Source organism: Hibiscus syriacus, unplaced genomic scaffold, assembly GCF_006381635.1.
Source record: "Hibiscus syriacus cultivar Baekdansim isolate YM2019G1 unplaced genomic scaffold, ASM638163v2 tig00014370_pilon, whole genome shotgun sequence".
NCBI lineage: Eukaryota > Viridiplantae > Streptophyta > Magnoliopsida > Malvales > Malvaceae > Hibiscus > Hibiscus syriacus.
The window spans coordinates 279,954-292,929 of NW_024062323.1; the positions used below are offsets into that span (position 1 = coordinate 279,954).

The 12,976-nt window shown below is 37.7% G+C and overlaps 3 protein-coding genes across 4 annotated transcripts; 2 read left to right on the forward strand and 1 right to left on the reverse strand.

The window, feature by feature from the left end:
• The first annotated feature begins 249 nt into the window (after positions 1–249).
• LOC120207184 (transcription factor MTB1-like) lies at positions 250–2,757 on the forward strand. Its single transcript, XM_039206699.1, has one exon. It carries the CDS (start codon positions 675–677, stop codon positions 2,484–2,486), a length of 1,812 nt encoding a protein of 603 aa, XP_039062630.1. The 5' UTR covers positions 250–674; the 3' UTR covers positions 2,487–2,757.
• Positions 2,758–5,559: 2,802 nt separating this feature from the next.
• Positions 5,560–8,883, forward strand: LOC120207185 (E3 ubiquitin-protein ligase SINAT3-like). 2 transcript variants are annotated; one of them, XM_039206701.1, is made up of 3 exons: positions 5,560–5,886; positions 7,310–7,696; positions 8,376–8,883. In XM_039206701.1, exons 1-3 carry the CDS (start codon positions 5,677–5,679, stop codon positions 8,715–8,717), a joined length of 939 nt encoding a protein of 312 aa, XP_039062632.1. In that variant the 5' UTR covers positions 5,560–5,676; the 3' UTR covers positions 8,718–8,883. The 2 variants fall into 2 exon arrangements, with proteins under 2 accessions (XP_039062632.1, XP_039062631.1); XM_039206700.1 differs by having other exon boundaries at positions 5,561–5,886; positions 8,355–8,883.
• Positions 8,884–9,147: 264 nt separating this feature from the next.
• LOC120207188 (phosphatidylinositol 4-kinase gamma 4-like) lies at positions 9,148–12,164 on the reverse strand. Its single transcript, XM_039206705.1, has 2 exons — positions 10,285–12,164; positions 9,148–9,612 (listed from the first exon to the last, which is right to left on the reverse strand). The coding sequence occupies exons 1-2, from the start codon at positions 11,692–11,694 to the stop codon at positions 9,229–9,231; spliced, it is 1,794 nt and encodes a 597-aa protein (XP_039062636.1). The 5' UTR covers positions 11,695–12,164; the 3' UTR covers positions 9,148–9,228.
• Positions 12,165–12,976: the final 812 nt, after the last annotated feature.

Consider the following 12,976-nt stretch of genomic DNA (forward strand, 5'->3'; position numbering starts at 1 on the left):
GGCCCGAGCACCTAAATGGGTAACGTTTGTAACGTTAGCCATCTGGATGAGACGAAAATTAGTTTAGGAACCTATTTGAGAAAAATTGTATAGTTTGGGCACTTATTTTGGTATTAAGCCAAAAAATAAATTAAATTTTGACCATGGTTTGGTTAGTATTCAACTCTTTCAGCTTAACCATGGTTCTCTTGTAAAAATAACAACAACAATTTTCCCTTTCCCCCTTCTTCCTATCCCTTGTTTTTCCATCTCACGAATTGCTACAAAGTGGGAAATTTTAAAAAAGGGTTTTTTTTGGACTTTTTTTTGGGTTTAAATATATAAAAAACTGGATTGCTTCTTCTGCTTCCATCTTAACTGCCTCTTTTGCTTTGTTTTTTTGTGTTTTGTTTCTTCGACAGTGCTCTGTGATTTTCCCCGCTCTTCTGTTAATCCTAAATTGCCATTTTCGTGCAAACTGGTGTGTATTATTATTTCTCTTCAATTATCGTTTCTTTTTTCCTCTAATTTTTGCTCTTTTATGAAAAGGGAGGAAAATGGTTACTTTAAACTCCGCAAATAGGGAAAACTCAATACATTGAAAAAAATGTTTACTTTTTTTTTTCATGGATGAGATATAATTTGGGTATTTGAAAAAGAAAATATCTTTTTTCATTTCTGGGGTTGTTTAGGATATGCAAATTCAAGTGGGTATGGGAGGCTGGGATTGGAACAATGAAGATAAGGCTACGGTTGCCTTTGTTTTGGGAACAAAAGCATTTGACTTCTTGCTAACAAGTTCAGTTTCAAATGAGAACCTTTTAATGGCTATAAATGGTGATGAGAATCTTCAAAACAAGCTCTCAGATCTTGTGGACCGCCCCAACGCTTCTAATTTTAGCTGGAACTATGCCATTTTCTGGCAAATTTCGACTTCCAACTCTGGCAATTGGGTACTCGGTTGGGGAGATGGGTGTTGCAGAGAGCCTAGAGAAGGGGAAGAATCCGAAGCTACTCGGATTCTTGCTCCCCGACTCGAAGACGAGACTCTGCAGCGTATGAGGAGAAGGGTGTTGCAGAGATTGCATACTTTGTTCGGTGGATCATGTGAGGATAATTATGCTATTGGTTTGGATAGAGTCACTGATACTGAGATGTTCTTTTTAGCATCCATGTATTTCTCTTTTCGTGGAGGAGAAGGCGGTCCGGGGAAGTGTTTTGCTTCTGGGAACCATGTTTGGATCTCGGATGCATTGAAACCGGGTTCCGAGTATTGTGTTCGGTCGTTTTTGACAAAATCTGCTGGAATTCGGACCATTGTTTTGGTTCCTACGGATGTTGGTGTTGTTGAATTGGGGTCTGTGAGACATGTCCCTGAAAGCTTAGAGTTGCTGCAATCGATAAGAAGTTTGTTTTCATCGAGTTCTTCGTTGCTTGGGGCTAAAGAAATGGCAGCAGCCATGCCTGTGGTGAATGAGAAGAAAGATGAAAATCCCCGAATCTCGAATTCGGGGATTGTTGAAACAGTTGAAGGAGTTCCAAAGATTTTTGGGCAGGAACTTGCAGTTAGAAATATTGATGATAGAGCTGCATGGGGTGCACATGCTGATGATGGTGGCAGGCTTTCGTTTTCGAGTCATCAAAATGGTGTGCATGGTTTGGGTTTGCAACATGTTCATGGAGTGAAACAATGGAGTTCACTTGCTTCTCGAAAAAATACGGTGAATAGTTTTGAAGAGCTTGCTAAAGGAGCTAGGGGCGACTTTCAGGTTAACCACTATCAATCACAAGAGCCCGCTCAAATACAGATTGATTTTTCAGGGGCTACTTCAAGGCCTTCTGCCATTACTAGGCCATTAAGGACTGGTTTTGAGCACTCGGATGTCGAAGTTTTGTGCCTGGAAGAGAAGCCAAGTGCAGCTGATGCTAGGAGGCCCCGGAAAAGGGGTAGAAAGCCTGCTAATGGAAGAGAAGAGCCTCTAAATCATGTCGAAGCAGAGCGGCAGCGGCGCGAAAAGCTGAACCAGCGGTTCTATGCCTTGCGAGCTGTGGTGCCCAAGATATCAAAGATGGATAAAGCTTCATTGTTAGGAGATGCAATTGCTTACATCAACGAACTTCAGGCAAAGCTAAATGCCATGGAAGCCGAGAGGAAGAGGTTTGGCAGTAGTACTCCAAGAGTTTTGTCAGGATCGGATCCTAATGCAAATGCAAATGCAGAGAACCATATCCGAGCTCCCGATATCAATGTTCAAGCCATTCATGATGAGGTTGTTATACAAGTAAGCTGCCCTCTAGATTCACATCCTGCATCAAGAGTAATCCAAGCACTCAAAGAAGCACAGATCAACATGCTCGAGTCAAAACTTTCCGCAACAGATGACACCGTGTACCATACATTCCTTATCGAGCCTCAAGGATATGAGAAGCTAACAAGGGAGAAGTTGATTGCAGCATTTTCGCGCGACTCAAATCCCTTAGATAGCACACAATCGCATTTAACATAGTCCATAGGTGCAAAATTAAACTGAAAAACAAGATTAGAAAAAGCTTCTTCAGAATGTTTTTGATACACAGGTAGTAAGTAATCCTTAAAGAAGCATAAGGAACCTGGTAGGAGTAGAAGAAATAACTACTTATTGTCCAAATAGGACAGCAAAATTTCTATGATTTCTTTTTATATCATATTCATATCTGTCATAATGAGATATCTTTGCAAGATGAACTAAATTTGTAAATTTAATGTTGCTTAGAAATTGATACTTATTTTTTTTGTTCTTTGCCTCATCAGCATTATTATGTATCGTTTGAGGATTCTATAATATGCCAATGTTGCTGAATATTTATTCTGTATGATAAAAAGGGTAAAAGAACATGAATGTGAATGGTGCAGGAACCAGGAAACAACCCAAAAGAAGCATTCAAATTCTGGGGTTGTGAAATTAACAGTACACATTTTGTACCAATCATTTCTGTAGGCTTTGTTTAAGTAGGGTAGAAAAAGCTGGGTGCAGAAAACCTAATATCTTCTTGAATTCAAGGCCATCCCTTCCCTTTTTTTTTTCCTTCAAATTCTATAAAGGGTATATCCAACTTTAGTTGAAAAGAACGAAGGAAGAGAATTTTCTTGTAGTAGTAACAATAATAGCCATTGAACAAGCAAAGCAAGATCCTATCAGAAGATAAGTGTTGAAATGGTCCAATTGTGGTGCGTTCTCGATGAACAATGTGACTGGGACGTTTTCGGCTCGGGAAGGCAGCGAACTTGAGGGAAGTTTTGGGTGCGTTCTCGATGAACAATGTGACTGGGATGTTGCTAGGGAGGCAATATTTTGGGGCCGAATCTGCTGGCCCAAGTGAAACCATGGAGTTCATGCACATAACACATGAGCTGTTTTGGCAACTGGGGATTATCTATTTGGGGGGATTATTTGCCCATTTGGAGGTGGGTGGATCCCCATGGGTGCGAGAAAAGGACGAGGGAAGTGGAGAAGAGAGTGGATGATTTCCATGAAAGGATCATTGAAGAACATAGGAGAGCAAAGAAGGATTTTGGCAAAGAAGATGATGGCGAAGAAATGGATTTTGTTGATGTTTTGCTGTCATTGCCCGGTGAAGATGCTAAACCTCTCATGAATGATACCGATATCAAAGCTCTAATTAGGTTCTATCCTCTTTTAGATTGATCTATAAATTAAAATATAGAATAAATATAAGTTTTTAGAATACAAGGACTAAGACCATAATTAGACCTTTAGCTTTTAATTCTAATTTTTCCAGTTACAGTGCAGTGTGTGGGTTATTTCTTGGTTTTGTGTTTTCTTTAGGATATGATAGCAGCGGCAACGGACAAGTCAGCAGTGACCAACGAATGGGCAATGGCGGAGGTGATAAAGCATCCACGTGTCCTACGTAAGATCCAAGATGAGCTCGATTCGTCGTGGGTCGCAACCGTATGGTGGCGGAATCCGATCTGCCTCACCTTAACTACCTGCGCTGCGTAGTACGAGAAACGTTCCGCATGCACCCGGCGGGGTCGTTCTTGATCCCGCACGAGTCGCTTCGAGACACCAACATCCACGGTTATCACATCCCGGCGAAGACACGTGTCTTCATCAACGCGCACGGGCTTGGCTGGAACACCAAACTGTGGGACGACGTCGAGGTATTCAGGCCGGAGAGACACTGGCTAGCTGACGGGAGTTGAGTCGAGATCAGCCATGGAGCCGATTTCAAAATACTACCTTTCAGTGCCGGGAAAAGAAAGTGTCCCCCCGCGCCGCTGGGAGTGACGTTGGTGCTCATGGCTTTGGCCAGGCTCTTTCATTGCTTCGATTGGAGCCCGCCGGAAGGCTTGAGGCCCGAAGATATTATTACGGTGGAGGTTTATGGGATGACCATGCCCAAGGCCGAGCCTTTACTGGCTATTGCTCGGCCTCGCTTGGCGGACCACGTAATGTCATAGTAGAAAATAAATAAATCCGGTAATATTCATGAATAATAATAATAATGTCCCTAAATCTTGCTTTAATTTACCTTTTAAGTTGTTATTCTATGTTAATGGTAGTAGTTAACATGGGGATTTTGTATAAAAAAAACTTGTGTACATAATTTTGTTTTACCTTTGATTAATTAGAGTTGTTTTGCGTTAATCAAATTATCTATGTGATTAAAAGAATAATTATTATTCTTAAAGGTATCAAAATCGAGTACTAACAATTATAGTAGAGATGATTGAACATTTATTATCAAATGATTAAGAGTATGTAGAACACATTAATTTGTAATCTCCTTAATTTAAATAATAGAGTTATTTCTAAATTAGCTTAAGAATCAAATTACCAATTCAAATTCAAAGACCTATAGTATATTTGAAATGTTTTGGCAATGATATTTGTAGGGTAAATTAGACATTTAATACTTAAACTATTAATTTTGACATGTTTTCAATACAAAATTTTTTAATTTTTTCAAAACTATACATAAACTTTAGTTTTTTTCATTTTGATACATACCTTTAAAAACTTTGATTTTTGTTTCATTTTAGTACTCCATTCAAAATTTAATGTTAAGTTTTGAAAAAAATGAAAGTTTAAATGCTAAAACAAACCAAAATAGATAGTTTAGGTACTAAACACTTTAAGTTTTTAGCGACATATATTAAAATGAAATGAAAACTAAATTTAGATATGATTTCAAAATTTTGAAAGTTTAAATATTAAAACGGACTAAAACTGATAATTTTAGTATTATATGCATAATTTACCCTATTTCTTAATTACTAGTCCTATCATATCCCATTGTCTGAAAAGTCCAGACAATGTAGGGTTGGTTCCAACCGGAGCTGATTCATGTTTTGGTTCTCATATTAAGATAGGGTTATAATTTTAAATATTTACTTTAATCATGAAAATATTATATATTTTAAATAGTTACTTTATAATAAATTTGTAATTATACATAACTTCAATCTTTAAATTAAAAATAATTATTTTCAAATATATTAAATTTTAGTACCTTAAACAATCTACTAGAATTTAGATTTAGTCCAAGTCGTAGCCAGTTGGCCCTTCTATTACCTCAGCCGCCCGACAAAGCAAAGCTACATCCATTTACAATTAATTGTGATGTTAATTAGTGATAAATTTTGGTAAATTTATCTCCTTTTTCCGATGGAGTCAGATATCATTTGATTGTATGGCATCTTCAGATGTGATTGATGATGATGAAGTACACCATCACAATCATCATCATCATCATCAGCTTTCTCCATTGTTGAAGACCCACGGCAACAATGGGAACAGGAACAGTAACGTGTCATCGGCAGTTAACCCAAGCACCACCAGTGTCCATGAACTCCTTGAATGCCCTGTCTGTACCAAGTCCATGTACCTTCCGATCCACCAGGCCGGTTTCTTTTTCTTCTTTGTGAACATCTTTGTTTAATGCTTTTGGGGTGCTTGAATGGTATTAATCTGTTCCTTTTTTTCGTGACTTTTTAAAGTCAATTTATTGTCTTTTTAGGCTTAGTCTTATGTTTTTGATTGTGCTCTTTTAGGGTTGCAATTTATTTTCAGAGATTTTAGGGTTAGAACTAGTACTATATGCTGGAGAACTTTGTTTGCAGGGATGCTATTTGAGGTTGACTTTATTTTGTTGACTATTTTAGAATTAGGCCCTGTGCGTGAATCGCTACAATGCTACTACTGCCTTGGTTTTTTTTATCATTACAAATTTGGGAAAGGGGATGAGGTTATCGGGGCTTGATCCTGGTCAATGGTGTCAACTGTCAACTTACAACTTTTCCATTTGAATTGAGAGTTGTGACTATGCCGGTGCTACCGTCTTGTTTTGATCGAACAAAGAAGTGAACATGAGTCCTTTTTCTGTATGACAATGAAACTTATAACCGCCTTTTTTGATAGAGTAAAGTGGAGCAAATTGAAGTAGATGATGGGTCAATTATGTTGTAAATTTCGGCACAGGTGCAGGGAATTATGGATTGTAAATGAAGGTGATATGTCTGTAGCTGTTTGGGATGGGAAGGGCTTTAGAAAAGTCAAAAGCTGTGGTTTTCTTTCTCTCATTCTGGAGAGGCTAAGATGGCAAATTGAACGGAAACTGAAAGGCCGCATAGAATATCATTTTCTCAATTCTCATGCATATATAGGAATCCATGTCTATTCCCATGATAGTTTCCTAGGATATTTCGGGAGTCAAGAACATTAGAAATATGTGTTTTAAAGTTGCATAATTCACTAAAAAAACACAGATATAGTGGTTTCATCTAGAGTATAATCAATGCTGGTAAGGTTGTGTTTATAGCTATAGTAATTGAAGAGTGCCTTAGTGCCTATTCTTTCTTTTAATCTTCCTCACATGAACATATATGGTTTAGTAAAAGGCTTAATTGAGACGGTATTATTTGCTGAAATTAATGAAATTTGTCAACTTATCTTTCTTTCTTTTTTTCTTTCTTTCTTTCTCCTTCTATGGGTGTATGTACATATCATTAGCCTGCATGGGACAAGTGGTTGGTTAAATAAGCAGCTGACCATAGCCAATGATGTTTCAGGATGACGACAGCCACTTCTACGCTATTTTTCCCCTTCGGGTTGGGTTTCGTGCTGGATCTTTAGCATGAGCAGATTTATGTTTATACCTAGGCACATCTGCATGTTTCTATGTTTGCTTCTTTTGTGTGCTGGTAAAACCATATTTGTATGCTGTTAAAACCATATTTGTGTGCTAGTAGCATTGGACTGGGTTTCTATCAAGCTGCTCTATATAATTTCTTATCTTAAGTATTTTAAAATTTGCTTTTCCACAGTGCCACAATGCTCATACCCTCTGTTCAACCTGTAAAACAAGGGTACACAATCGATGCCCCACTTGTAGGCAGGAGCTTGGTGATATTAGATGCCTGGCACTAGAGAAGGTGGCCGAATCTCTTCAACTGCCTTGCAAATTTACGTCACTCGGATGCCCAGAGATCTTTCCCTACTATAGTAAGCTCAAACATGAGGCCATATGCAACTTCAGGCCATACAATTGCCCATATGCTGGATCAGAATGTGCTGTTGTTGGCGATATCCCTCTCCTTGTTGCTCACCTAAAGGATGACCACAAGGTGGACATGCACACTGGATGCACCTTTAACCATCGTTATGTGAAGTCTAATCCTCAGGAAGTAGAAAATGCAACATGGTTGCTCACTGTAAGTATACTCGCTCTTAGGCATCTTTGTTCTGATTAGGAATTGAACTAATAGATGATGGATAATGATAAAGAAGATATAATAATCGGCAATTTCGTGATTTCTTGTTTATGAATACGGCATTGACATTTCTACGACAGAGTTGAGCATGTACTGGAAAAGGTTGCCACTTTCATACATCGTAGCCATACTCTTCATTCAGGTTGGAGACATTCGACAAATTCATGATGAACAACCAATAATGTAAAATTCTAAGTTGCCTAATGTTTTCTATTCCTGAATTTAAAAAGCTGCCCATTATACTATTGGTAGTTTCTTTTTGGAGCCAGTGCCTCACGTCACCGTGGTTTCTCGAAATCAAGAGAGGCTACCATGGCAGGATGCTTAGTCAAATTCTCCATTCTTGTGCTTGGCTGCTAGCTCTTTGCCTTCACTGATTTAGTTTGTTGTTTTAGTTCATTGATAAAATGCATTAGATATATAGATACGTGACAGTGTAACCCTTGCTAATCTGCTTTGATGTAGATGAAGAATAATATGCTGTTGATGTATGTTCGTTGCCAGTTATTTGAACTTCCAGCCCTGAAGTCCCACAGTACAGTACAATCTTAGATTTTCCTGAATGCTAAATGGTTAATATCTTGTCATATATGTTTAGGTATTTTATTGTTTTGGTCAGTACTTCTGTCTGCATTTTGAAGCCTTTCAGCTCGGGATGGCCCCTGTTTATATGGCATTCCTCCGTTTCATGGGCGATGAGATCGAAGCCCGCAACTACAGTTATAGCCTAGAAGTTGGGGGGAATGGCAGGAAACTCATTTGGGAAGGCACCCCAAGAAGCATAAGAGATAGCCACCGAAAGGTTACGGATAGCCATGATGGCCTTATTATACAGCGTAACATGGCGCTTTTCTTCTCTGGAGGGGACAGGAAGGAGTTGAAGCTGCGAGTAACGGGGCAGATATGGAAGGAACAGAAAAATCCCGAAGGTGGTGCCTGCATACCCAACCTTTGTAGTTAAAATGTTATAGTTGGATCGATTGACGTATTCCTATTTTGTAGTTAAAATGTTATAGTTGGATCGATTGATGCATATTATTGGAATATTAATCGCAGTCGAGGATTCTTGAATTCTGTATGGATATTGAAGTCGTAAGCCTTCGCCATCATTAACAATAAGTGGTATATACTCGGCATTTTGCTGTAAATGATGCATTCCCATTATAGGGTTTAGATTTCTATCTCACTATATCTGTTGTAATTCATCAGCAATGACTTGAGGCAGTGATAATTTGATAACCTTAAATTATGGTGTAAAGCTAATAGTTGCTGCAACTCATGCAAAAATGAAACAAAAAGAAAACCATGTCTCCAATACAAATCTCAAAAGAACAATAAAAGAATTCTTGAATAAATCAATTTAATAAATGTGAATCAAGGCTTCAAATTAAGAAGCCTTTTCTTAAGTTAAAATCATCGCGCTTCCATATCCAGTATGCCAGGCGATTTGAGGTTGGCATGACCAAAAACAATTACGACGATCCAGCGATCTCATCAAGACGGTGATCCATGATCTGGGATAGTTTTTTGAGAAATGCAGCTTCACTTGCATTAGGACCCACATGATCCTCTGCCTCTTGTACAATTTGCTCAATCATCGACTCCCCGTTCAAGTTCTCTCTGCACATTATGCTCCCAATGACAAAGGGAGTGAGCGCTTTCGCTGCACCCTTTTTGAGAATCATGGTGGAGATGTGGAGGGTACGCGCGCATTTAGGTGGCATATCCCATCCGAGGTATTTCAAAAGGGCAATATCTTTTTCAGCATCCAGGGATTTTATATAGTCAACTATCTCAGGTGAGTAAGCTTGGCGAGCTTGAGGCCAATACAACCAGTCAAATGTGCAATCTTCAAACTGTACAAAAAACATACACGGGCACAACGATGAATAGCCTTGAAAACACAACAAAAGACAACATGGGAAAAAAATAAGATTGCAAAGCCCAGAAAACATGTATAACATAAATTAACAATGTTGTGAAAGATGCAGAATCGAGCAGGCAGCATAAATCAGCTGGCTAAATAACAAATTAAAATTGGGCTTAACTAAAAATTAAGTGCTCAAACTATACATTTTTTTGTTTTAAGTGCCTAAAGAATTTTTTTGGTCAAATAAAGTGACTAAAATTTCATTTCATTGCTATTTTAAGGTCAAACCGTTAACATCCATGAAAAAAATTCGACACCCAATCATTCCTTGGTAAAAAAAAAGAAAAGAGTTTGGCCTCTTATTTTTCAGTTAAGACTTAAAATTAAAAGAATTACAGAATCAGGATAACATTATCGGTTTACTAGTCTCTAGACTAAATAAGAACTAATACAAGTTCAATAACCTTCTAATTCTGAATCTATGATGTGACTCAAGTTAAATTCACAGTTGAATTGGAACCATACAGTGTATTGTGTTTAACATTTATAACCTAGTAGAGAAATAAGAGATGTGGGTTTAAAGCAAAAAGAACAGGAAAAATGATAATAGCATTCATGAATTTGCAGGAAATGAAGACATATTAGGAAAGTTACTTACACTCTCAGGCAAGCAATAGCCATGATCAATAGGAATCAGCAAGGTCTGCCCATCTTCATCTTTTCCCAATAAGATATTCCCAGCATGCCTATCTGCATTAGCCAACCTTATATCCAAAACAGAGATTTTATGTACTTGGTCGACTGAGAAAGACCTAGGACCCATATCCTCACAACTTCCGCTGTTCTCCACAAACATCTGCAATGACCCGATCTTGACTTTTGGTGAACCATTAGGATTGTTAAACCCATTATGCAAACACTTGACCATAGCAGTAGGAGGTACTCCAGCAAAACCTTTCTCATCACCGTATATAGTGCGCCGCTTATTCTTAGGATGATCCAAAATATAAGCTGCAACTTCCCTGAACGCTCCTTCTCCAACTCTTGTACCCTTTTTCAACCCTTCACCGTCTGATGACATTGGTAGTTCTCGAGGATTGTTAACCGCCAAAGGCTCCTCATCAATTGGCTTAAAAACAGCAACAAACTTTTGGCCTGACAAATCCTGCATGAAATAGGCTCCTCCAGTACCCTCCGTAGACCTGATTGGACTTCTCCCGCTATCTAATCCGTCAAATGTGGAGTTAATCATTTCCACAATCACTGATGGCAATTCAACTTTAGGATTAACAATAACAGGTTCCAGTATAAAATCCCTGTCAGGAGTTTTCCTTGGTACAACATGTCTCTCAACTTCATATCCTCTGCTATAATTCTCTCCACCACAAAAATCATATTTTACTCTATCATCTGTCACACCAACGTCATTAACTCGCTTATCTTTCAATTCTGGTGCCACAATAGACAACTCAAAATTCTTAGCAAAAGGCTTAACCCTAACTTTGGCAGATTTCTGGACCAATAAATTCAACACAGCATCATTATGCTTACATATATCATCAATAAGCCTCTGATCCTCTAATTGCTCCCCATCAAAAACAACTTCTTGGTCGTCAAGATTAGTAAACCCTTTCTCTCTCTTAGCAACCTGCCGTTTCACATAATTAACATCATATCCACGTCCCCGTCGAACTCGAAATGTAAATTCTTTGCCAGAACAAGTCTTAACATTAATGACCTGAAGATCAGAAAGCCTAAGAACCAAGTGTAAAACATTCCCATCATTGACTCCATAGTCACGAACAAGGGAATTGCTCCGTGCCAGCTCGCGGCCTCCACAAACCAACTTCTGATTCTTCACAACAAAACCTTTACAGGTTTGAATGCGTAGCTTCAAGGATTCAATTGAATCCGATTCCATAATCCGCATCGGAATCATCGATCCAGAAAATGCCAAATACACCCGAATAGATTCGTTGTCGCAATGATCCAATTTGAGATTCAAATGACTGGAAGGAGTCAAAGGTTCATTTCGAATCGTAACAACATCAAGACCAGCCGAGGACATTTTTTTACAGCGAACCGTTGAACAACAAATTCCTCTCAACGCTCTAGAAAGATAAGACTAGAAATATTTAAACTAAGTCTGTACAAATTCACAATAGTTGCCCCATCACCCAATCTAGCAACTCTATACAAACGGGAAAAGAAAAAAAAAAGCACAGTTCAGGCCCAAGGAAAAGACCCCAAGCCCTAGAAAACGAAACCCCCAGGTACCAGAAACGGAAATTTTAAGGAAAACACAGCTCAATTCATCTTGATCTTAATATTAGGGTTTAGGGATTGAGCGTACGGAGACTATTAACAATGAAAGATGGATTCTTACCAGAAGAAAGAACGGAAGAAAGGAGGAAGCAGGAAAGTGAAGCTTTAAAGCGAGGAATGGAACTAAGGAAAGTCAAATTGCCTTCTTTTGGAAGCCGATGGTTATGGAGAAATTAGTTTTAGCTTTAGGGAAGAAGAAGACGAGCGGAGCCCTCGCCCCTTTTAAGGTTATAGTGGATTGACTTTTGACCATTTTGTTGTTGTTAATTGTTAGTATTTGATTTAAGGGTAAAGTACACAAATGATCCTCTGACTATATGACACTATTTTGTTGAGTCACCTGATTATTAAAGTTACAAAATGATCTCCGATAATAAAATGCTACTTTATTAAGTCATTCGACTATTAAAAGTTATAAAATCGTCAACCAACTATTCATTATGATCCAAACTAATCATTTTTCTTTTAAAAATTAATGATGATCTCAGTTGAATGTTAATCTATAGTCGAAGGTATGATAGTCGTTTTAGGTTATGAGATCATATTTTATCATATCTCTAGGGTGTTTAAACGATTAATTCTGCCATCGACGAACTAAATTACTATTAACCGAATTAACCAAACTTTTTTCTTTAACAATTTATCGAACGAAACTTTTTTTGAAAATATTAACCGAACCGAACAAAGTTTGGTTATTTCGGTCGGTTAACCGAATTAATCAAAAAAAATTATAATTAGATTAATTTAAATATAATAGATTCATATTTTTATTTGAGTTAAAAATTAATTAGGTATTGATAATTTAATGAGTATATTGTGATTAAAAAAATAATTGAGTATTAATTTTTAATGGGTTTGAACTTAAAATATATTTATAATATATATATAATGTTTAATAGTTTCGGTTAATTCGGTTAATTAACCGATTTTGAACCGAATTAATCATTAACCAAATGTTAAAAAAGTATTAACCTTTCTCTGACCGAATTAATTCGGTGGCCGGTTGAATTAACCGAACTAATTCG

Bases quoted from the DNA above. Each gene is read 5' to 3' on its own strand.
- LOC120207184 (XM_039206699.1), top strand. From the start codon at position 675: ATGCAAATTCAAGTGGGTATGGGAGGCTGGGATTGGAACAATGAAGAT.
- LOC120207185 (XM_039206700.1), top strand. From the start codon at position 5,677: ATGGCATCTTCAGATGTGATTGATGATGATGAAGTACACCATCACAAT. The intron at 5,887-7,309 runs GCCGGTTTCTTT...GCTTTTCCACAG, and splicing joins TGTACCTTCCGATCCACCAG to TGCCACAATGCTCATACCCT. The intron at 7,697-8,354 runs GTAAGTATACTC...ATATATGTTTAG, and splicing joins ATGCAACATGGTTGCTCACT to GTATTTTATTGTTTTGGTCA.
- LOC120207188 (XM_039206705.1), bottom strand. From the start codon at position 11,694: ATGTCCTCGGCTGGTCTTGATGTTGTTACGATTCGAAATGAACCTTTG. The intron at 9,613-10,284 runs GTAAGTAACTTT...TTTTTTGTACAG, and splicing joins GCTATTGCTTGCCTGAGAGT to TTTGAAGATTGCACATTTGA.